This window comes from Lissotriton vulgaris, chromosome 11, assembly GCF_964263255.1.
Source record: "Lissotriton vulgaris chromosome 11, aLisVul1.2, whole genome shotgun sequence".
NCBI classification, from domain to species: Eukaryota; Metazoa; Chordata; class Amphibia; order Caudata; family Salamandridae; genus Lissotriton; species Lissotriton vulgaris.
The window spans coordinates 691,057,598-691,084,855 of NC_141699.1; the positions used below are offsets into that span (position 1 = coordinate 691,057,598).

Below are 27,258 nucleotides of genomic sequence, written 5' to 3' on the forward strand. Positions count from 1 at the left end.
TTGGTGAGAGTCGCCAAAGGCGATCAGTGGAAGACGGCTTTTCGCACCAAATATGGATTATTTGAATATCAGGTGATGCCCTACGGATTGAGTAACGCCCCAGCTGCCTTTCAACATTTTGTTAACGATGTTCTTCGTAAATTTTTGGATCGCGTGGCAGTAGTGTATATTGATGACATCTTAACTTTTTCTGATTGCATGGAAGATCATGTGAAACATGTGCGAGCCAAGCTTTTGGAAAATCAACTCTATGTGAAGTTAGAAAAATGTTCTTTCCACACTGAGAAAGTTGAATTCCTAGGGTTCATTTTGTCGGATGATGGAGTGAGCATGGACCCTGCTAAGGTACAAGTCATACAAGATTGGCGATCTCCTACTACTGTGAAGGAAGTCCAAAGTTTCCTTGGGTTTGCCAATTTCTATCGGAGAATCATCCCAAATTTTTCGGCCAAGGTCTCACCCATTACGCAACTGTTAAAAAAAGGGACAACATTTGTTTGGTCCAGCGATGCCGAAGCAGCATTTCAATTTTTCAAGCAGACATTTATCGCAGCTCTTATATTGGCACATCCAGATCCTGAACAAGCCTTCTTTGTGGAAACTGATGCATCTGATTTTGCTACTGGTGGAATATTGTCACAGAGAAATAAACAAACTGGGCAACTTCATCCCGTTGCATATCGATCAAGAAAGCTTTAAGAACCAGAATTAAATTACGCAATTGCCGATAAAGAGTTATTGGCTGTGAAGGAAGCTTTTCAGGATTGGCGGCACTTCTTGTTAGGAGCAAAACACTGCATCACTGTGTTTACTGATCACTGAAATTTGCAGTTTTTGAAATCAGCCAAGACGTTAACTCCATGTCAATTGAGATGGTCACTGTATTTCTCCGAGTTTGATTTTGTGATCACGTACAAACCCGGAGCAAAAAATGGTAAGGCCGATGCGCTATCCAGATTGAACATATCGGAAGACATTAGAACTTCACCAGAACACCCCATCATACCATTGGACAAGATTATTGATGTCATCCAATTAACCGAGTTCGCCAAAGAATTCCATGAACAATGTTCGCAGCAGAGTTTACAAGATTGGGCTAGAGATGATGAAAAGAAGAAACTCATTCAGAAACTTCCCTTTTACGAAGATGCATTGTATCTACCAACTGCAAAATTGTCACGATGATCCTTTGGCAGGACATAAGGGCAAGAAGAAGACTTTGGATTTGCTCAGGAGACATTTTTGGTGGCCTGGCATAGCGGCTCATGTGGCATAGTATGTTTCGACCTGTGAGTTGTGTACTAAAGGAAAACCTAGTAGGCAAGCTCCACAGGGGTTATTACAACCCCTTCCTCATGCACCATATCCATGGCACACAGTGACTTTAGATTTAATAGTTGATCTTCCACTTAGCTAGGGCTACACAACTATTTTAGTTTCAGTGAACACGTTTTTGAAGATGAGTCATTTTGTTCCCCTCAAAGCTGTCTCAACAGCTACTCAGTTGATACATTTGTTTAATCAACATGTCATACGCACACACGGGGTTCCACAAGTTCTTATCTCAGACAGAGGAACACAATTTGTGTCAAAAGCTTGGAGGAAATTTATGCAGGGATTAGGTGCAGACACGCGGTATTCCACCAGTTTCCACCCTGAAACCGACGGGCAAACAGAAAGTGTTAATCAAGAGCTGGAACAGTATTTGAGACTCTACCTGTTGGAGCAGGATGGTGATTGGTCAAATATGCTTTGGACAGCTGAATTTGCATATAATAATGCTAAACATGATTCCACTGGGTTTACACCGTTCTATTTAAATTCAGGCAGACATCCTAACTTAATGACAGGGAAAAAAGATTAAACAGTGCCTGCAATCACAGACTTGTTACAGCACTTAGAACACTCTCACAAATTAGCTATAGAGAATTTACAAAAAGCTAAAACCTCATAAAAAAGACAAGCTGATAAAAAAAGAAGGTTAGGTCCCGAATTTAACGTGGGCGATCAAGTTTGGCTTTCTACTAAACATTTGATATTGAAGGGGAGTCAGAAGTTTCAACCCCGCTTCATAGGCCCATTCAAAATTAACAGGAAAATTAACCCAGTAGTGATGAAATTACAACTTCCAAAACAATTAAAGATACATCCAGCCTTTCATGTTTCCCCTTTCAAAAATAATCATTCAAATATAAGAATAAGAAAAACTCCTGCACCAATAGCTGTTGAGTCAGGTGATGAATTTGAGGTTAGCAAGATCTTAGATTCAAAGTGGTCTCGAGGAAAACTGCGTTATTTGGTGGAATGGAAGGGTTATGGTCCTGAGGACGGTCATGGGAGCCATCTAATAACGTTCATGCCTCAAGACTTATAAAAAAAATTCACAAGACCTACCCTGCCAAACCAAAAGAGATAGGACCGCCTTTGGAGGGAGGTACTGTCAGGATCGGTCTAATACAAAGCAGGCATTCAAGAAATAAGAGAGACATTGGACAAAAGTGTTTAATTAGAAAGCATGCCTTGAAGATTACTAGACTCTTTTTAAGGCGTTGTCTTTTGGTCCTGCAGAAAAGCAACATGGCACCCACTAGCGCCAACAAGGCAATGAAGTCAGCGTCCCAGGTTTTCAGATGCGCAGTTGAACCAGGTGTTTGACGCGCGAGCAACAATTAGCTGCGCACTTCAACAATCTCATTTTCAAAGTCGGAAGCTATTTTCTAGTGTTACGTGAGAGACCATTTTAAGGTTTCTAAACCACTCAAGTTTGGTTGCATTTGTAGTTAATTATACCAACGCGCAGTTTGTTTCCCGGTATTCAGTCTTCAGTTTTTTGACAGAAAATCTTCAACGCATGCGTAACGAGGGAATCCTGCTGTATAGCCGAATGCGAAGGAATTCTTCAAGTCAGCAGTAGAAGAAGAACTGTCAATTCCGATTTAGTGGTCACGGTGGTAAGAGGTGTCAGTTGACACCGCTTCTATTACCACAGTTTTTGCTCTGAGGTTGAAATACTTCTTGAGAGAAATTTCCTTGTGTTCCAGTTTGACTAACTACTTAATTAGTCATTGTAAAATAATTTTCTAGAACAGAACCCAACTGCAGCTTCTACCAAAAGTTTACCTGGTGTATATATATATGTTAGCTGGTGTTTAATAGAATATATTCAGGTACCAAATAACACAATTAGCTATAGCATGTCAATCTAATGTGTTTCAGATATCGTAACAGGAAACTACCCAACAAACAAAAAAAATGGAGAGAAGCAATAGCCTAAATACACATGGTAATTGAAGCTTGTTTGTATAAAATATAAAGTTTATTCACTGTATGTACAGCGTGGGTTTTATGAAACTCTCATTACAACAGGTGCAGATAAGAAGGTACCAGCAGAGCTGAACCAACATTGTGTACTACGTCCACACAGCAAGGTTGTCTCTCTTGTTTATCCACTTCCCCTTTCCCCCCTGCTAGTGTACTGTCCGGAAGGAGTTTTATTCTTTCGAGCGGTGTGTTGGTGGTGGGGCATTGGTTCCATCTTCGACCCCTGTGGTTCGGACCTGGCTACTGACACCTTTGTGCCAAATTTGGTGTTATTCCTTTCAGCAGTTCGGGCTGTAGCTTTGGCTAAAGTTTCCTACGGGAATTAACATGGAGAAAACACTTTTTGGGACCCCCCTTTTTTCTCAGCCCTGCTTGACGAATCACCCCTAAACTTTCAGGATAGGTGCTGACCTGGATAGACCTTTTTTTTTGTTGAGAATTTTGTGAAGATTCGTCAATCGACGCCAAAGTAATTAGGAAATCAAAAAAAGCTTCTCCTATGAAAACTAGGTTCTAACTATGATTACCTACTGGTGACCGCCAGTAGGTAATATATATATACTGCCTACTAACCAGTTGTATTTTCAACAGTTATTGGATTGGTTATAACATGCATCAACAGTGTTCCAACAGAAACAGCAGAACAATTTATATGAATGTAATCAATTATATTTATTTTTATACTTATATATATATTTTTATATTTATATATATTTATATACTGGTATTTATTTATATTTATATATCTAAATGATTGTACTGATTATTTCACTACTTTTAATATCTATTATATTTATTATATATATGATATTTAGATTACTTATTGTAGGAAATGCTGTTTTTGTAATATATGAATCTAGTATGGTTTGCATATATCACTGTATTTTACAGAGAGAAACGTATGCATGAACGCTAGTTGATAACCAGTTATATGCTGTTTATTCAATAGTGTTTCTTCCATGTCCATTAGCAGTAAAGACAGTACGTCAGGCACTTGCACTTTAAATACCTGTAACCTCTTCTGCACGTGTCATGTGATCAAGGCCCCATGCGGCCTGAAACGCGTCATGGTGGTGGTGTTGGGCAGTGAATACAGATTTGCACCATCTATCTGGGTTCGCCTCATTTTCATTTGGATCAAAATTGTAGCTGCAGGACAAATTTTCTTCATATATATATATATATATATATATATATATATATATATATATATATATATATATATATATATATATATATATATATATATATATATATATATATATATATATTCACTGAAAAAACCATAGGTTATAGACCATATATAGTTAGAAATTTGCATTTAAAAAACCATTGAAATTCAATGAAAAAACCATAGGTTATAGACCATATATAGTTAGGAATTCGCATTTACAAAACCTTATTTTACTCGCACAAAACCATTGAAATTCCATATATAGTTAGTTGCACTAACTATATATCGCGCACCCGCAATCCACTGCTGATGATGTCACATATTACATCATTCATGACATGGTCAGTGACATCACTGATGACATCACTGATGACATCTCAAATGACATCACTGATGACATCACTGATGACAACATCCAGTGACTGTATGTTTCTGTAAAGTTAAAATATGTCTTACATATTGAAGAATGAGTGGATGTATAAGTGTCTGGATGAAGGATTTAGTAGGTGCATGACTGACTGTATGAGTGAGTGATTAAATGTGTCTCACTGAGTGCATGGGTTAGTGACTAAACTGTCTTAATTTGTGCATCATTATGTCTGTTGTTCTGTAAACTGTTGCATGTGTTGATAAGTAGCTATATGAGTAACTATATGGGTTATTGATTGGTTGCCCAAGTATTTGTATGGGAGACTGAGTGTGTGTGTGGGTGGCTGGGAGGTGTATGACTCTGTGCATAGATGTGTGAGCAGTTGATTCACTAGATGTATGGTTTCAAAAGTGCATGTGGAAACAGCTGTATGGGCGGTTGACTGTGTGCATGAGTGTATTGGTGAGTGAATGGATATCTCAGTGCTACATGTCAAAGTAAGTACATATGTAAAACACAGTACATGTGAGAGTTGACATATATAAATAACTGTGCATAAGAGCCAGTGAATGTGTGAGTGGCTGTATGGATCATTGTGAACTTGTATCAGGGATTGTATAAGAGAGAAAATATGTGTTAGTATATGTTTGAATAAGTAAAGTTTGTATAACTGTATAGTTGAGGAAATGGAGGTGTGATTGATTCTTTGCATGACTGACTAGGTGTGTGAGTAACTCCATGGATGAGTGACAGTCTGTGAGTGTCTGTTTACACTGATTGTATCTAAGGTTATATTAGAGTCTGAAGAGGTTCATCGTATTATCACATGAATGATATCATCAGTGATGTGATCAGTAATGTCAAATGAGATGTCATCAGTGATGTCATCAGTGATGTCATTTGAGATGTCATCAGTGATGTCATTTGAGATGTCATCAGTGATGTCATCAGTGATGTCACTGACCATGTCATGAATGATGTAATATGTGACATCATCAGCAGTGGATTGCGGGTGCGCGATATATAGTTAGTGCAACTAACTATATATGGAATTTCAATGGTTTTGTGCGAGTAAAATAAGGTTTTGTAAATGCGAATTCCTAACTATATATGGTCTATAACCTATGGTTTTTTCATTGAATTTCAATGGTTTTTTAAATGCAAATTTCTAACTATATATGGTCTATAACCTATGGTTTTTTCAGTGAATTTCATTGGTTTTTTAAAAGCTAACATCTGTAGCTGTGAAATGTATTATTCTTTAAATCCCAAAATATATTTAGATATTTATTGATAATTTTTTTTTAATATTTTTTTTCTTCGCTTCTAGTTCGCGAACCGGGAAGCTTTCCGTTAGCTCATCTTGATGCCGCGATCTAGTCCGCGAACCGGTCAACGTTACGTTAGCGGAACAGTGACGCGTCGCGGAAGCGCGACGTATCACGTTATCGCGTAATGCGTCTAATGACGCGCCGCGTTAGCGCTCCCGGAAGTGCTCCGGACCGCGAACCGGAAGCGATCTGGGACGCGGCGCGCGCCGCGTAACGTAAGCGGAACAGGTCATGTGACTTGTTTATCAAACTTCTCATTGGTTCATTTCACTTTTGGTTTCCAAATGATGTATAACTAGGTCATGTGACCTAAAAATAACACTTTTCATTGGCTCAGAACTTTTGTTTTTCCCAAATCATGTAAACCCCTCCTTATTTCCTCACTCTGACTTTCATCTTGGTGAGAGAAAGACCATTTATCTGAAGATCCACAATGGCTTCCATTGTTGCTGCAGCTGCTGCACCCCCACCACCACCTCCACCTCCTCATAAGAAGAGAGGACCACCTAGTCAAATTATGACTAACAGAGAGGAGGAAGATGAGGAAGAAGAAGAAGAGGAGAGAGAGGAACATCAATTTGTTGATGAGTTGCCCAGGGTTTCTAAACGAAAAACCAGTTTCATCTGGCAGTTTTTCTCCATCCCTCCTGGAACAAAAAAAGTGAATGCAAAATATGCCACCTGCCTCATCTGTGACTACAGATTGTCGAGAGGCACAGAAAAGAAGTACAGTATGGGGAACTATACAATGCACCGTCACATGAGCAGGTGGCATCCCATGAACTACAGCCGGGCTGAATTAAGGGATCTTGAAGACAATCCGACAGCAACTCCTGTGGCAAGATCTACATCCACATTGTCTTTGACGGGAAGAGAGGCACAAGAGACTGTGCCAAACATCCAACCTAACTTCCAGCACATGAAGTTATCTTGTATTTACTGTGGTGCTATGCTGTCATATGGCAACATGAGTGTCAACCTCATGAACATTGCATTTGAAAATCATAAATGCCCTAATGCACCCAAAAAGTAATTTTTTTTTTTTGCTCCAGTTGAGCCGTTTTGAAAGCCTGTTTTTTGTTGTCTCCCCTCCGTAAAAAACACAAAAAAAACATAAAACAGTTCTAAAAATACAAAAAAATCAAAAAATGTTCAAAAAATAAAAAAAAAATATAAAACAACAAAAACAAAAAAAAACAGTTCTTTTCAGAACTACCTCCCCTTTCAAACAAAATTGCTAGAATGTTTATCACTCTGGCAAGCTCTATTTCTTTTGGTTCGCTTCAAGTTCGCTGACCGGTTCGCGAACTTTAAGCGAACTAAAAAAATATTTTTTTTAAAAAAAGAAGAGTTAGTATAAGGGAAGTAAACAGAGAATAATGTAAAAAGAAAGACAGCTAGAGAGAGTAAATGAGAGATAGTGTCAATGACATCATCAGCAGTGCATTGCGGGTAAAAAGAGTGGAAAACATTTACCTTATAATTCTTGTTACCTTTTTTAAATATTTTTTCATACTTTCAATCTGTAAAACAAAGAACAAACATTTCAAAAAATATTAAAACATGTATTTAAAAATTAGAAAAGACAAGGGAAAAGGTTAAAAAAAAAACAGTTTTTCAACAACTTTGACATTTACAGAAGTCTCTGCTTCTCTACGTTCCCTACACAATCCTAAAGATATATATTCGAAAGAAACTGTATCTTGATATTGCTGAACTGAGGCCTATTTTGAAACATGATGTTTTTCTTGCACTGCTAATGTCTCACAATAGTGATGCAATAGCAGCGCAAAAAAGATGTAAAGCCATAATAAAATTGTGTCTAACATTGTAAATGATTGTTTTAGGATGCAAATAAGATGTGTGCTTTCAAGAGCTTTCTTTGAGGTGAGGCCTCTTTTTTTTTAAAAAAAAAACACTACCCAGAAGTACAGCACTCTAAGCATTAAAATTGATATTTACAGAACTCAGCTTACCCATATGTACCACACATTTCTAAATGTATATCATAAGGACAAAAAGCATAACATTAATTATACATGTTAAATGGTTTATTTTTGCTGTTCTCAGAATGTATCAAATTTCACTTAAATGAGTGACTTGAAGGTATTCATCATGTAACAGCGGGGAAAAAAAACACAATCAAAATGACTGTGTTTAAAAAACCCATACAACCTAAGAAATCTGATTTCAAAACTTCTTAAAATTAACTTACTTTCAATGACGTCAAACGATCTCCTATAAACAGCATCCACTCTGTTGTGCTTTAAATATTTTCAGCCCGCCACTTTCTGAAAGAAAACCTCCATCGATACGTGAAATATGTTACATAGAAAAAAAACTTCTCTCATTATATCACATGTTTCCACTAGGCCAAATCATGTTGCCGCGATTCGCAAGTCTTGTAATTCTTCCAATCAAATCCCGACATTTTCTATTTTCGCAACTTTCAAAAATAAAATATTTGAGATTATTTTCACAATCCTGGACTACTAATATCTTACTCTTCTTTGTCACTTATGTTCTCCTTTTCCTATGACACTGATACTGCTTACTATGAAGCAGACTTACTTGCATCAGGTTTATATAGTTGGATTTTTAATCGAGACAGCATTGCAGACTTACATTCCCTCTACTTAAAATTTTGGTTTTAAAAACACCAGGTAAGAATTTTTAAGGTCAAACGGCAATTTTTTTTTTAAAGTTACAACAGAATCATTACAGAATGACCAGCCGTTTCCAGACTTTAAATAAGCTGTATAATGTCCTGATGTTGTTGATGGACCATCGTGATAGATAATTGCTACAGTAACAAAAGTCCTCCCTGATATTGACAGCTGAGAAGCCACAAATTTTTTTATTAAAGTTGACAATTTTGATCCATCAGGCCTACATCGTTGCATCATTAAAATAACATACTGGCCATATCTACGTATAAATAATGTTGACATCATATCACATTTACATTGGCTACACTCCATGTTGTGATCCGCTGCATTTACTAGCTTATTAAAGGACACTGATTTACTGTCTGGCAAAGTTAAATATATAAATCTTTCTGAGTCTACACTAGTAGTACTTGATACCATACAGTTCTCGCAGTCATGCTGCCATTGATAAGAAAGCCCAAACAGGTGATCTACATCTACACCCTCATCTTGCAATATATCAAGCATATACATTAAAAACTCCTGACAATCTTGCTGATTATTTTCAGAGAAGTCTGTTTGACCTGAACATTCATCTAACAGATAACGAACTTCAGACACACTTTCTACTTTTGTTCGATCAGTGCTACATTTCTCTAACACAGAATTCAACAAGCAGCATAAAATTTGTTCTGAATTGAACACAATCTGTTGTTTTAAACTCTCTAGTGAAAAGAGAACATTAACAACGACATTTGCATAGCAGTTGACACCAGAACTGTTTTCAAATTGAAAACCAACAATTTCTTCAACAGTATCCACTTTCTTTCTGCTAACAACTTTCGGTTCATTGACTTTTAGTCTTTTTGCAACAACCTCCCTACTATTACTGCTATTTCTACGTTTCCGGCCTACCACACGTTTCTCAAACAAAGGATATTGAGGCAAATGTGGCGCATACTCTCTTCTTAACCTATTGTATTCCTTAACACAATCTAGATCCGCACAAATGTTTGTGACATCACAGTCAATCAAGTACAATCCCGATAAAGTTCTAACTCGTGACAATGCCACATATGCCATACCCTCCTTGAACACAGAACTGCCAATATTCACCAATGCACAGTCTACACTTAAACCTTGCGATTTATGGATTGTCACCGCATATGCCAAGCAAACAGGAAACTGTTTACGGCGAACATATAAATCTTTAACAAGCAAAAACCTAGCAGAACAACGACCAATTTGCTGTACTTCCTCAATGCCATCAAATTTAATTCTTAAAAATTCTATTCCATCTCTATTTCTGTATTTCTCAAAATCAACAACATTACCCATTGATCCATTTACCAGACCTCTTTCTACATGTAAATTCCGTCTCAAAATGATTCGGCAATTTAAACACACATTCAGAGTCTTTTCAAAACCCGCTGTCTTAGATATAGTCTTCTCTAATGAATCCAATTTTGATTTCAAATTATCTGACAAAATAATTGTTGATCCCATATGCTCTAATTTGTCGATAGCTTCCAGTTTCACAATGTCTTCCTTTTCTAAATTCAACATTTTGTTGTTGAAGATGGCACATTCTGCAAGAGTTGGCATGAGACATATCCCGGATTTCTTCTCAGTAATTTTCTGAAAAATATTCTCAGGCACAATCTCTTGTTTGGGATACAAATTTGACAGTAACCGTGCATTTAAAGCTTCTTTCCCATGCTCGGTCACTTTTCCAATTCTAATATCTTGTAGAATATTCTTGTAATCTTCATCCTTTGCCTGACGCATATTTTGATGCAGTTCTGCATAATTGAAGTTTAACCATATATTGACGTTGCCAATGCTCCCTAGGCACTTCCTGGTATCTTCATGCGTGAGTATTTTGAACACAGGTTGACCTTTTACTGGTGTCAGCTGTAGAAGATCTCCGAAAACAATAATGTGTTTCCCACCAAATAAGACATCATATTCAGTTTTAAGTACTTCTTGCATTCTCAAATGCACAAAGGCAAGCATGACATTGGAAACCATGCTTACTTCGTCAATGATAAGTAGTTTCATTTTCCTCAAAACTCTTGAAACTTCACAGCAAGCATCTCCAGATAACTTGTTGTATTGTAATTTGTTGTCATGCTCCACCGGCAGCATCAGTAGACGATGCAAAGTAATACCTTTAATATTATGTGCTGCCAGTCCAGTAGGAGCGGTGACAACACAAGACAGCGATGACTCAGTCCTTTCCTGCAAATAACAAGAGATTGCTTTAATGAGGAAACTTTTTCCAGTTCCCGCTTCTCCACTCACGTACAGTCGGACAGGCTTCAACGACGTACACGAGCACTCTTTCTTCTCATGACTTAATCCGTGCTCAATTTCCTTGGTAACTTCATCATATATTTTCCTCTGCTCAACGTTGAGTTGTTTTTCCAAGTCTTGTAAGTTAACTGAATCCTCCTGAGCATGTGCCATGGCTCTTTCTACTTCATTCATAGCAGTGGCAGCTTCATTTTCGATAATAGGTCCTCCAAGTGGATCTTGACTCAATGAAACAGAACTCTGACTGTCCTGAGAACTGTCTCTGGCAATCTCGGCTGCAATCGTTGCTTCCTGCTCAATTTCCAAAGTTAGCATTTCTTGATATTTAGAAAAAGCAGGACATTCTATGGACTCCTTGGCTGCATTGAAAGAGTCTTCGTAACAGAGGAAATCTCCAAGCAGTTCCTCTTCTGCACGCCAAGGCTTGAAAAGTTGCAAAAGTGCTAAATAGAAAAACTCCTTTTTTTCTGGAGATTCGCCACTTAATTTTCGATGGTTTACTAATTGGCATTTTCTTTGCTTGACCAGGCATCCCTCACTTCCAATTACAGCATACACTCCTTTCTCAATATCTTCTTTGATGTTCCTCTTGAATATATAATTTTGGAGAACCTCATATAGACAAACATTCTCAAGGTGACTGCTTCGATTTGGATAATATGTATCCAACATGTTGGTCTTCAAAATGTCGGTACTGTTTGGTTCCTTTTCTGCCAAATACTCAATTTCCCGAACAGGTTTTAGAACTCGATTTCGCGTTGCAGCAAGACCAAGACTCGCCCAAACGAGACTCCTGGATTTGGCATAGAGACTTGCTGAAGACAATCGATCAGAACATTCATAAGCTCCGATTTCTCGATGCGACAACATCTTCAGACTGAAACTGTACAACTTCTTGCTGAGGCTCTTTTCATGGGAAATGTCCTCCCACATATCCTTCAGTTCGGTCTTTTCTTTTTTGGTGATGTAAGATGTCACATACCGAGCCACAGCCATACAGTTGTCAGCCACAAACTGTATATCCATGTTGGCATTCCACATGGACAAAATCACTGGGTTGTAGTCATTGATGTACTTGGACTCTTCGTTCCTTTTCAAATTGTATGTATTCTTGGGTGATTTCCTCGTCACATTATGTCGCAGCGAAGACATCAAACTATTCACTCTTCCTTTAGAAATCACCGGTCGTGGAAAGTTGAAACGACATTTGGTGTAGAACTTGTCCTTGTTTCTGAATTTACGACGACAGTACTTTCCACAACGATGGCTTTGGAAACGTAGAACTTGTTCTCTTAGACTTTTCTTCTCCGTTGCGTTTGGAACAGCACACGTAGAATACTGTTCGATGAAATTCATCACTAAGTCATCCGGATCTGTTCCAAATTTAGGTGCATCCTTGATCCACAGCAACATATGTATATGAGGGGCACCTCTTGCTTGGTACTCCTTTCTCCAGAAGAAATCCAACACCTCTCCAAGAGGTGGATTCTTTTTATTTGTGATGAAAGACATCATAGCTTCAAATCTATGATTGAAGTACCTGCATACATTCACAGGATCCAAAGAACACAGTTCTCCAGGTGTCTTGAATTCAATGTTTTCAATATTTCCATTTGCCTCTCGTAGAAATTCAAGTAAGTCATCCCAGCCATACTCGGCACAGCTCAGAGTGAGGAACCATGTCGGAGTTCCTAAGTTCCTCAGCATACATTTTAAGTCACCATGACGACGGTACCAGTACTCATTAGTACCACGCTGACACGCCATGAGATTAATTAAGTGAGAATCCAAAATACTGTCTTGGACATTGACTTTATGCATAAAGTCACTTGCCGAGATGTTTCGCATCTGTATACCACTTTTTAAGATGTGGTTCACTGCATATGACAGTCCAGACAGATCGCTTTCAAACAGGAGATGAAACAAATAGGGAATGCATTGCCGAAACCTAGGATCTTCTGCATACAATCGTAAAGTCCGGTATTCAGACGCAGGAATTTCACGAGGTCGCTCATCATATCTTCCTCCTTGACCTGTGGGAAATAGCTGTGGGAAACACCGAGCTTCCAAACTTTCCTCCCAAACACTAATGGGACTCCCTTTGGCTTGTTTCATTTGAAACAACTCAATAGCATTCCCCATGACTTCCTTGGAATGCAAAGGATGAACACTATAATGTTCATATATTTCTTCACTTTTAGAGGCCTCTACTTTCTCAATTTGGCCAGCACACAAAACGCTATCCTCTTCATCACTTACTTCCTCTTCTGCAACATATACATTCTTATAGTACTTATTATTTTTCTTCAAATACACTGTTGCCTTTTTGACTTTCCTAACATCCACTAAATCTTGCCATATTTTCTTATTCTTTGTCGGAACCCCATTAACCAAGATAACCAGAGGTTCCTCTTCCACTTTTTCTATTCCAATTGTGTTAATGTTTTTGTTCAAATCTAGAGGCAAATAAACAACTCTTCCCTTTAATCCTCTCTGTAAATCTGCTGGAGGCAACTTCCCTGTCTTTGGCTCCATTCTTACAATAGCCTGAAAGGGATGGATACTTTGAATCAAAATAGATTCATAAGTATTTAAATCCTTCAATTCAGAAGGAATCTCAACCAATTCCAGATTATTATGAACTGCCCTAGCAGGCATCTGGTTTTGGTTTAATTTATTACAACAATAAGTACACACACGTTGATCCGATCCCAAATCAAAATAATTTTCTACCATCAAGTATGTGGCTAAATCCTTCCATTCACTATTATTTTCCCTTTCACTTTTTGCATATAAATCCACTACCTTAGTCTGATTCTTATAATAAGTGCGTCGACAACATACACAAGTGAAATTAGGCCTCTCACTTGATTTCATCTGAAACGTGGCAATTTCCTTCTGAAAATTATCTGTACTGGAAACCTGTACATTATCTTCCACATTACCCTCTACTTCAGGGTCAATTTGAACATTCTCATCTTTACTACCAAAGTAACAAAACTCAATTTCTTCACAAAGATTCTTCACATCTATTTCAGAACCATGCAAAAGAGCAGCACATAACTGTTTAAGCATAATTGCTGGACTCTTAGCATAATACAACATTCTCACTAATTTTCTCACTTTATTATGATGCACTGCTAGCATCCTGAAATGATGAAAAACACTCTGGCATACTCTCCTGGAAAGACAAGCCAGTGAATGACCACGCAAACCTGTCATTTGTCTCACTCTGCAAGGATCTAAATCTTGCAACAACTTCATTTTCTGCTTCAAACTTTTCTTATTAAATGTCCGTATAAAATCACAAAGCAAATTGATGGAAACCTGTCGCACACTGCAAATAGAACTACACTTCCAAATGTACACAGGACCCTTAGGACGTCTTCCTAAAACCTCATCACTTAGCACCTCTTCTGTCTCGGTTGTCACAAGTTGTTCTTTTTCAACTGGACAACCATCCTTCACTTCATATGCTCGACCACTGATGTCAACTGCATGCACCAAATCATTATCCTGAAAATAACTCTCCTCATTAAAAAATGCCTCAGAACTTGAACTATGCATCCATTCTCCGGAAAAAACTTCGCAAAAGTTACTACGATTTACTACTCTCTTCCATCTACTGTTTGTTTTGAAATCAGAAATTACCTTGCTTAGTTTCCTAATTCTATTAATTACCAAAATAAACAACTTTCGCTTAATTTCAAAAGCATGATCAATAATTTTCTCTACATTTTTCTTCTTCTTATAAAATGCCGCTTTCTGTTGGCCTTTCTTTATAATATTTTTCAATAAATTAACTAATATCCTATTACGGAACATTCGTTGTCGAATGTCCCTAAACTGTTGTTTCCTTCTACTATCATGCACAGAGTTATCTCTTCCTCTACCAGTAACATTTGTGATGGGTCTCTCCTTTCCATTTAAATTACTTGTCGTTTTGTGAACAGAAACATTTTTTTGAGCAAAATTTTTTTTACTACAAATATTTCTTAAGAATGATTTCTTGCTCTTACCCGGACCTTTCTTGGTGTTTTGACAACTATTTGGGGAAGAGGACTGCTGCAATAAAACATCATCCTGCTGTCTTTGACGTTTTCTAGCCTTTCGGATTCGACTTCTGGAAGGCATTTTCCAAACTATGAAAGAATCTGCAGTTGAATCTGTGAAAAAATATAATATAAAATGTTATTAACCACTATTACCAAACAGTAAATAAATAACAGTCATCTAAAACTTAATGCCCTACTAATTATTTAACATAGCAAATATTTTCCACCAGCACTGCATCACAAAAATGACACTCAATGGTACAAAGCAGGCATACAACACTCATAAATCACTCCCTAACATTTTAAATCATTAATTCAGGATGACAATAAGATGTAGCCTATCTAAAGGTTTGTTTAGGCCCAGATCTTTGGACTGGGGTGAATGTGTGTCATTGATCCACATTCAGTCCATCACCTGTTTTGTTTATTTGAGGTGAGGCCAACACATGGTTGCAGATAAGATTTTCACTGAAATAAACCAAGGTAAAAAAACATGTGAAGGCCTACCAATGAAGTAAATCATTAAATGAAAACCAATACATTTCTGGAAATATGCACTACTAGTGCTTCATAAGATGTTTTGGGTCATATTTATAAGTTATTTGAGTATCTAGTATGCTATTTTACATTCTTCATGGTGCAAATTTATTGTAAATACGCTCCCACCTGCGGTTGGCAAATTTAGATTTTGATTATGGGAGTTAGATAGGCATGTTAATAATTTCCCAAAAATGGTATATAACCCCAAACAACCTTTGAAGCAAATGCTCTTAGCCATGTTATCCACCTCCCATTGGATAACATGGCTAAGAAGTGCTTGCAAATGTGATAAAAAAAGGCCGCAATGCATGAATATCGCAGAAAAATCAGCAATATTCATTCATTTTCCTACAAATGCTCTTAGCCATGTTATCCACTTCCTATTAAATAACATGGCTAAGAACTGCTCAGGGCCCCAGGAGGAACGCTTTCCATTTAAAAAGGGAAAAATAACTTCAAAGACACTAAAATGCCTTCTAAATATAACCCCAAACAACCTATGAAGCTCTAACAGTACATATCCTGAAATTTAATTCATTTCAAAATTCGTTTTTAAACACAGCATATAAATCAATTGTATACCTGCATTCAAGAGGAAATGACTGAAAATGTCCTTGAGACACATGAAAGTGTTTTCTGGAATGCCCTAGCACCTTTTTTGGGACACTATTAACATGGCTAGGTAACTCCCATAATCAAAATCTAAATTTGCCAAGCACAAGTGGGAGCGTATTTACAAGACACTTGCCCCATGAGGAACACTTTACATTTTGAAAGGTAAACATAATATCACAGAAAAGTCAGCGATATGCATGCACTTTCCAGCAAATGCTCTTAGCCATGTTATCCACTTCCTATTAATTAACATGGCTAAGAACTACTCAGGGCCCCATGAGGGACGCTTTCCATTTAAAAAGGGGAAAATAACATCAAAGACACTAAAATGCCTTCTAAATATGACCCCAAACAACCTATGAAGCTCTAACAGTACATATCCTGAAATTTAATTCATTTCAAAATTCGTTTTTAAACACAGCATATAAATCAATTGTATACCTGCATTCAAGAGGAAATGACTGAAAATGTCCTTGAGACACATGAAAGTGTTTTCTGGAATGCCCTAGCACCTTTTTTGGGACACTATTAACATGGCTAGGTAACTCCCATAATCAAAATCTAAATTTGCCAAGCACAAGTGGGAGCGTATTTACAAGACACTTGCCCCATGAGGAACACTTTACATTTTGAAAGGTAAACATAATATCACAGAAAAGTCAGCGATATGCATGCACTTTCCAGCAAATGCTCTTAGCCATGTTATCCACTTCCTATTAAATAACATGGCTAAGAACTGCTCAGGGCCCCATGACGAACGCTTTCCATTTAAAAAGGGAAAAATAACATCAAAGACACTAAAATGCCTTCTAAATATGACCCCAAACAACCTTATAAAGCTCTAACAGTACATATCCTAAAATTTAATTCATTTCAAAATTCGTTTTTAAACACAGCATATAAATCAATTGTATACCTGCAGTCATGAAGAAATGATTAAAAATGTCCTTGAGACACATGAAAGTGTTTTCTGGAATACCCTTGCACCATTTTTGAGACACTATTAACATGGCTAGGTAACTCCCATAATCAAAATCTAAATTTGCCAAGCACAAGTGGGAGCGTATTTACAAGACACTTGCCCCATGTGGAACACTTTACATTTTAAAAGGCGAACATAACATCTTAGACACTCAAATACCTTATAAATATGGCCCAAAACAACCTATGAAGCTCTAGCAGTACATGTCCAGAAATGTAATTGATTTCTTAAATCGTTTTTAAAAGCAACATATCTGTTTCAGCTTACATAACAGACCATGAAATGGGCTCCATGTATCACAATATCTTGTGTTACTGCATGCCAGAATGTTACACCAAATATGCAATTATATTTTCTCTATGAAACTAATTCTATTAGTATATCACTAGAGACAAAACCACATTTTAAAAACACAGCTTTCTTCATCATTTTCTCCTTAAATCATACTATTCTCTATCTAACTTAAATAAATCTTTTCTCACCTTAGCAAATATTTTTTGAGTTTTGAAAACAGTCTCAGAAATACACCAAATTGTCTTCAGCAGAAGAAAAAGGATGCACTCCAAAGGCTGCAGCTATTGAAAGCACAGAAATACAGATATTCTTTTCACATATCTCTCATATTAGCCAATCATACCTCTTCCCTCACTTTTTTCAAATCAAAACCCTTCCCCCCTCTGCCCTGTCTGCCTTGTTTCCATAGCAACCACCTCCTGGAAGACCTCTCATGTTTGCAAATTCACACAACAATGTTTCAATTGAACTCTGAACTCTCAGTGCACCTGCGTATCCAGTGCAATCTTTCATTAAATGTTTCTTCCTTGACCATTCAAATTACATCTTTCAAAGAACACATCCATGCACCCTAACTTTCTGTTTTCAGAAATGGAAATGCACCAATCACTGCTAATGATTCATTAGCATTGGAAATCCACAGTTTTTTTTCTTTACAAACTCCTACTGTTTCAACTGCCCTTTCATTACCACACTTCATCTGACTGCAGCACAACCTTCACCCATCATGTTTAACGTCTGGATTGTTGGACACAGTTACATCCACTGGGCTCAAAGGTATGCTGAGAGCAGAAATTTACACAACCTCAATTTACAGGATGTGGAAATTAAGTGGTTGGGCCAAAGAGGATTAAAATGTCACCAATTGATACCATTGGTGAAAACCTTTATGCATTTGCCAAAACCTGACCTGTTAATAGTGCACTGTGGAGGTAATGATTTGGGCACTTTGACAGGGGTAGGTCTGGAAATGCTTTTAAAGGACACCTTTGAGCAATTAATGGCACTTTTTCCTCAAACTGCCTTGGTATATTCCAATATATGCCAAAGACAGAAATGGAGGTGGTCCAACCAATTTTGTCCACAAATTGAGAAAGCGAGGAAGCATGTAAACAAATCTGTTTCAGCTTACATGAGAGACCATGGAATGGGCTCTCTGTACAACAATAACTTGCGTTACTACATGCAAGATATCTACAGAGGAGATGGAGTTCACTTCTCAGATGAGGGCAACAGAATTTTCATTCTGAATTTAAGACTGTGCATTGGTACCTACTTATAAGTACCTAAATGTACCATAAACCCAAAAGCTCTTCTCAGAGCTACCCTACATCTGATCACTCACAATTATTAATTTTCTCTAACTTTTTTCACTAATTTTCCACAAAATTCGCTCCCGGAGCGCTACCCGGTTCGCTAACCGAAAGCTAACCTCGCGGAATTTTTTAAAAAAAAGTTTTTTTTTCCGCACATATAAGCCTCCTCAGCCACGCTCAGAAAACCTAGGGGGTCAAGATAAGTCTACCATGACCCCTTCTACCCATTCTAAACATTATTTGCCCTCCATCTTGTATCTTAATACGACCGATACACAAAATGGTGGACTCCCGTGACGCTTAAGGTTCGCTAACCGAGCCGCTTCCCGGGAAGCGGTCCAAAAAAAAGGTGGGAAAGTAATTTACAGAGAAACGACTAGAGACACTCTCACCAAATATACATTAGCTCATACTACATAACAATCCCTTCCATTCTCACAAATTTCATTGAAATTTCATTTAGCCATTTAGCCTGTAGACCTCTCCAAGTACCGTGAGGTAAATTACTTCACAAAACACATCTGAAGTGTTGGAATTGACAACCAATGAAAATGTAACTTTCATTTTCTACTTTTATTACCTGACATTTGATTGGTTATATACCTGTATATATATAAAGGGAGAGAAGGAAACACAGCCATTTTGACTACTACTTGTTGCTGTATATACCATTTACAATATCAATAATAACATCAACTTGTTTCTAAAGGTAAGTTGTTATTTTTAAAAATGAAGTATATTGTGCACTATAAGTAAATATGGTAAACTTTTTCAGATAGTTATATACTATCCCTCAGTAAGAGTTAGACATTGAGAAAAGCTTCTTTATTATAATTATGGACTGATTTAGGTTTCTGTGGTATAATTATAAATTTACTTAGGCTTCTTCACAGGCACTTTTTAATAGTACTAATTCACGCCTGAAACCATACAGTGCCCATAGATTACTTCTCTGGTATAAACTCACAAGTGCCTGTCTGAACTTAAACCCAACAGTGCCCTATCTCTACTTATATATTTATTTTTTATGCAAATTACAGCCAAAAAATGGAAGGTGAGCAGAATGTTTCCTTCGAAATTGTTCTGGAGACCAACACACAAAAAGAAATTGAGAACAATGAAGACTCTGATTTCATGGATCAATCACGGGACCATGAATTACTACAATGTGTGGAATCAGTTGATCATTTACTACATTATGATGACGGTCAAATGTTTGACCTTATGTTCACTGAACAAGTACACATATCAGACAGTGAAATGCTAGACGTTCTATTAAATTTCGAAGAACAATCCGATAAATAAAATTATATATAATATTAAAAAATTGTTTGAGTCTTTAATCATTTTTATATGTAATTCATAAAGTAGTTAAATGTAATAAAAGTTATTAAATTTTGAAACACAATCACAACAATAAAAAATTGCTGAAAAAATAATATTAAAAAAAAAACAACAAAACCAACAAATAATTAACATACAGTATTAGAAAAAGCTTTCATTCTTTTATCCATAAAGTTCGCTGCCCAGAGCGCTATACGGTTCGCGAACTTGGCGCTTACCACGCAAAAAAAAAAAATTAAATTTTTTTTTTTGGACCCTCCTAGGCCCTTTTAAAACCTCCACATAAAACCTAGGGGGTCAACGAGGATCTACTATGCCCCCTTATGGTAATTTCCCCCTTTGTTTTGGCCTCCTCTTGTCTCTCGATCCTACCGAGAGACAAGATGGCGGCCGCTCCGGACTGTTTAGAATGTTGACAGACACCGGAGAGCCAATCAGCTTTCCGTGCGCAAAGTTCCGATACGCGAAAAGTAAGCGAACCAGAGCGAAAAGTTCGCTAACCGGATCGCTGCCCGGTGCGCTGTTACAGATATATATCTTGATTTAAACGTTAATTTCTCAAAATCCACTGAAGCACATATATTGAGACCTAGCAAAGGCACATCGGGCTAACAGTCCCTACAATTTTGCCAAGTTTCGTGCAAATCCATTCAGCCGTTCGAGCTAAAAGTGAGTCCAACCGCCCTATGGAAAACTCAATGTTAAAAACGTGTTTTGGGACCCCCCTTTTTTCTCTGCCCCCCCTTGCCGACCCCCCCCAAATTTTCAAGGGCTGCTCAGAAACAAAATGTTCCATTTTCCTGAAAATTTCAGCCGATTCCGTCCACAAACGCCAAAGTTATTAGACATAGAATTTTCAGAAATCCCATAGGGAAAAAATCCTAACTATATATACCTACTGGCGACCGCCAGTAGGTAATGTATGTATATATATATATGTATGTATATATATATATGTATATATATATATATATATATATATATGTATATATATATATATATATATATATATATATATATATATATATATATATATATATATGTATATATATATATATATATATATATATTACCTACTGGCGGTCGCCAGTAGGTATATATAGTTAGGATTTTTTCTCTATGGGATTTTTGAAAATTCTATGTCTAATAACTTTGGCGTTTGTGGACGGAATTGGCTGAAATGTTCAGGAAAATGGAACATTTTGTTTCTGAGCAGCCCCTGACAATTTGGGGGGGTTTCATCAAGGGGGGGCCGAGAAAAAAGGGGGGTCCCAAAACGCGTTTTTCCCATGTTAATTTCCATAGGGCGGTTGGCCTCACTTTTAGCTCGAACGGCTGAATGGATTTGCACGAAACTTGGCAAAATTGTAGGGACTGTTAGCCCGATGTGCCTTTGCTAGGTCTCAACATATGTGCTCCAGTGGATTTTGAGTAATTTAGGTTCAAAAAAAGATATATATCTGGGCGGAGCCTAACCACACACATCTGATCTGATTGGCTGTCAGCACTTCATCCAAGAAGTGTTGGCAGCCATCTTGGGACCAATATACATGATAGCACCTCATTAAAAAGCATTGTAGTTAATAGAGGGTTTTAGGACTTTAGTTACATTATAAATCATTTGTTGATGGTACCATACTCGTTTTAGGAATTGTGGTGGGTTCTAAGGTGATTTTACCATGTGAAAAAACCTTCTGCTGTGATATCATGAATATTGTTTGAAAGAAAACTAATATCTCATGATTTTCCCACAGTGGTTTGGAAGGGGATCTATAAGCTAAACTGAAAGCATATTTTCTGTAAATTCACATTATCTTTCTCAGTCATGTGAAAATGAAGTCTGACATTCTCTGTAAAACATGTACATCCAACAAGGACAGAGTCTGTCAGTTGATTCCTTTGTGTTCTACTGCAGCCTCCTAGAGTGTTCTAAAGAACAACTAGAGCGCTAACAGTCCTACTTATTACAAAGGTATGGCACACCTGAAGCCATCTTGATTGGAATAAAGTGGTAACTCTTAAAACATTTAATTTAAAAAGAAACAACATGAGGGGGTATATTTTGCCATAGAAAGTATGATTAGTGCTGCAGAACGAAAAATTAGGGCACATTTTGAGTGACTTCTCAAATCCTTTTCTATTTCATTAAAACATTCTGACATGCAGTCTCCCAAAATGGCCACCAGAGACAAAAGAGCCCAAATGTAGCCCAAATATCACCCAGATGTAGCCCAAGTATAGCCCAATGACAGAATGTCCCAGAGTGTTCTAAAGAACAACTAGAGCGCTAACAGTCCTACTTATTACAAAGGTATAGCACACCTGGAGCCATTGTGATGGGAATAAAGTGGTAACTCTTAAAACATTTAATTTAAAAAGGAACAAAATGAGGGGGTATATTATGCAATAGAAGGTATTATTAGTGCTGCAGAAAGAAAAATTAGGGCACATTTTGAGTGACTTTTCAAATCCTCTTCTATTTCATTAAAAAATTCTGACATGCAGTCTCCCAAAATGGCCACCAGAGACAAAAGAGCCCAAATGTAGCCCAAATATCACCCAGATGTAGCCCAAGTATAGCCCAATGACAGAATGTCCCAGAGTGTTCTAAAGAACAACTAGAGCGCTAACAGTCCTACTTATTACAAAGGTATGGCACACCTGAAGCCATCTTGATTGGAATAAAGTGGTAACTCTTAAAACATTTAATTTAAAAAGGAATAAAATGAGGGGGTATATTTTGCCATATGAATTATGATTAGTGCTGCAGAAAGAAAAATTAGGGCACAGTTTGAGTGACTTCTCAAACCCTCTTCAATTTCATTAAAAAATTCTGACATACAGTCTCCCAAGATGGCCACCAGAGACAAAAGAGCCTAAATGTAGCCCAAATATCACCCAGATGTACCCCAAGTATAGCCCAATGACAGAATGTCCCAGAGTGTTCTAAAGAACAACTAGAGCGCTAACAGTCTTACTTATGACAAAAGTATGGCACACCAGAAGCCATCTTGATTGGAATGAAGTGGTAAGTCTGAAAACACTCAATTTAAAAAGGAACAACATGAGGGGGTTAATTTTGCCATAGAAAGTATGATTAGTGCTTCAGAAAGAAAAATTAGGGATCATTTTGAGTGACTTCTCAAATCCTCTTCTATTTCATTAAAAAAATTCTGACATGCAGACTGAAACATGCACTTTGAATACCAGCAGCAGACGTCCCTGGTGAGCAGTAGCTTTACTACAGTGATCTAATGTGCAACTAGAGTGCTAACATTCAGAATTTATGGCAAATGTGTGACACATCTGAATGCCTTCTTGATGGAACCAAAGTAAACAAGCATTGAAAATGCAATAGATCTCGCCCTCGTTTAAGTTAAAGCCATTCTGTTTGTAATGAGGTGGCTTTTTAGCTTTGCTTTTATTAGTGTTTTTTCAACTTTCATGTAAATAACATGCATCTGTATGCATATAAGTATATGTATGCATGCATTTATGTTTGTATTTATATAGATATACAGATGATATATGTTTATATATGTATGTATATATATATATTCACTGAAAAAACCATAGGCTATAGACCATATATTGTTAGGAATTAGCATTTACAAAACCTTGAAAATTCACTGAAAAAACCATAGGTTATAGACCATATATAGTTAGGAATTAGCATTTACAAAACCTTGAAAATTCACTGAAAAAACCATAGGTTATAGACCATATATAGTTAGGAATTCGCATTTACAAAACCTTATTTTACTCACACAAAACCATTGAAATTCCATATATAGTTAGTTGCACTAACTATATATCGCGCACCCGCAATCCACTGCTGATGATGTCACATATTACATCATTCATGACATGGTCAGTGACATCACTGATGACATCACTGATGACATCTCAAATGACATCACTGATGACATCTCAAATGACATCACTGATGACATCACTGATGACATCTCATTTGACATTACTGATCACATCACTGATGATATCATTCATGTGATAATACGATGAACCTCTTCAGACTCTAATATAACCTTAGATACAATCAGTGTAAACAGACACTCACAGACTGTCACTCATCCATGGAGTTACTCACACACCTAGTCAGTCATGCAAAGAATCAATCACACCTCCATTTCCTCAACTATACAGTTATACAAACTTTACTTATTCAAACATATACTAACACATATTTACTCTCTTATACAATCCCTGATACAAGTTCACAATGATCCATACAGCCACTCACACATTCACTGGCTCTTATGCACAGTTATTTATATATGTCAACTCTCACATGTACTGTGTTTTACATATGTACTTACTTTGACATGTAGCACTGAGATATCCATTCACTCACCAATACACTCATGCACACAGTCAACCGCCCATGCAGCTGTTTCCACATGCACTTTTGAAACCATACATCTAGTGAATCAACTGCTCACACATCTATGCACAGAGTCATACACCTCCCAGCCACCCACACACACACTCAGTCTCCCATACAAATACTTGGGCAACCAATCAATAACCCATATAGTTACTCATATAGCTACTTATCAACACATGCAACAGTTTACAGAACAACAGACATAATGATGCACAAATTAAGACAGTTTAGTCACTAACCCATGCACTCAGTGAGACACATTTAATCACTCACTCATACAGTCAGTCATGCACCTACTAAATCCTTCATCCAGACACTTATACATCCACTCATTCTTCAATATGTAAGACATATTTTAACTTTACAGAAACATACAGTCACTGGATGTTGTCATCAGTGATGTCATCAGTGATGTCATTTGAGATGTCATCGGTGATGTCATCAGTGATGTCACTGACCATGTCATGAATGATGTAATATGTGACATCATCAGCAGTGGATTGCGGGTGCGCGATATATAGTTAGTGCAACTAACTATATATGGAATTTCAATGGTTTTGTGTGAGTAAAATAAGGTTTTGTAAATGCGAATTCCTAACTATATATGGTCTATAACCTATGGTTTTTTCAGTGAATATATATATATATATATATATATATATATATATATATATATATATATATCTGTGTGTGTGTGGATATATTGCATTGGCTACTGGCAGAAGAACTTACTGATGGCTGCAGCTCCATAACATCATGGATATTATGGTGCATACCTGACGACGATACGGAAGATGTGTTCCATACTGCGTCTGCGTCTCCCCGAGATGTCCGGCACAAGATGCAAATTTTATTCATATGTTATGGTCCTGCCCAGTATTGGGGGGTTCTGGTCAGAAGTTACTCAGGGTTTAGTAGTACTGACAGAACGCACACCTTGGGACACAATGGAGGCCTGTCACCTAGGGTTGTTCCCGCTCCATAAGAAGGTGAAAATATTACGCCGTTTTGCAGGATTGGCTCTGATGTTTGCCAAAAGACTGATTACACAGTGTTGGAAATCTTTTGCGGCGCCCCATGAAGGCAGATGGAGAGAGGAGGTTATCAGGTGGGCTGTTGCTGAGAGGGAATCACTAAAGCATGAAAAATATAGGGGACTACGAAAACTTACAATAATCTTAGACTGGGCACACGTGATAGAATTTTTAAAGCAGTCACAGGAGATGAGTTGGAAGACTCACAGGTTACAGGGATGGAATGCGGTGCAGACCTATGATTACTGCTTGAGAGTTGCCTGGATTTTCAACGGATGTACTGTCTCCCCCCATTGTCCCAGTTCCCCATACGTTCCCCTCCTTCCCCTGTCTCCCCCCTCCGCCCCCCCTCTGCCCCCCCTCCTCCTCCATGCCTCCTCTTCCCATTCCCTGTGATTTCGGACCTGACAACCACCTGATACAAAACATCTGGTAGGGTGTACTGTCTCTGTAGCGGCAACAGTTTTCTTTGTTTAATTTTAGCATTGTTTGGGGTGGGTTTTAGGTGGGAGGGGGATAATGGGTGCTGATTTTTCTGCGATACTCACTTTATTACAGTTCATGTACTTATAATGTGTCCACATTCATATCTATGTAATGCTTCCACAACTCATATTAAGTGGATAACAGTTCTGGATAATGATTATGAAGTACATATATGTGACTATTATCATCTTGTTATAGAATTTTTTTTTAAAACATCTGTGTATAATCATACATGTGTATGTACCGTCCGCAGTACTCAATAAAGTTTGTGTTAAACAATAATAATAATATGGTGCATGTACAGTATATAAAGGAACATAAAGAGGAAGCAAGTCCTGCAACATATCAGTTGAAGATACACTACAGTTAATGTTAAGTTATTAGCATTTAAAGACAGCTTTCTGCTATGTTTTTCCTTGTGGCTTTTTAAGGATGGGGATGCCATTTCTGTATGATTCCAGTATATCCGCTATGTCCACGCAAAAATTACATTACTCTAGTGTAATTCACATAATTTGGGGAATTTCATGTTACACTTGTTATGCAAAATTACCAAAACTATGGCATAACACCACTTTATGTAGTTACACATAATTCACGGCAGAATTGTACTACAAGCACGTAAGAATATCATGTACAGCAAGAAAGCGGGCTGTTGTTCCTTGCGCCATTTGTTATTTTGTGACATTTGTTTCACGCAAAATCATCCTGGTATCAAGAATTGGCATGATGACACATTTCATGCTAAAATATGGCCTTAAATGACAGATTTGCATTTTGCATAATTAGTGTAATTTCGCTACATTTTCCCAAAATTTCTCATAATGATATTTACACAAATTTCGCACACCCCTAGTTTCACTTTGAAAGTAGTTGTGGAAACCTATTGTCAAAACACAATTTTCTGACTATGCCTTTAATAATTATGTCTATAATTTGTCTTCAGGGCTATAGCAGTGAAGAATTACTTTCCAAGAACCAGAATCATACTACAATTATGTAAAGCGAAGAACAAGGTAGGTCTGCC

The 27,258-nt window shown here is 37.3% G+C and overlaps 1 protein-coding gene across 1 annotated transcript in view; it reads left to right on the top strand.

Moving 5' to 3' along the window:
- LOC147683337 (calcium-activated potassium channel subunit alpha-1-like) overlaps nucleotides 1-27,258 on the top strand; it is a 799,658-nt gene that overhangs the window by 311,634 nt on the left and 460,766 nt on the right. Inside the window, exon 11 of the mRNA XM_086942523.1 lies at nucleotides 27,178-27,247. Within this exon, the coding sequence (XP_086798649.1) occupies nucleotides 27,178-27,247 (70 nt within the window). The remainder of the gene's footprint in view (nucleotides 1-27,177; nucleotides 27,248-27,258) is intronic.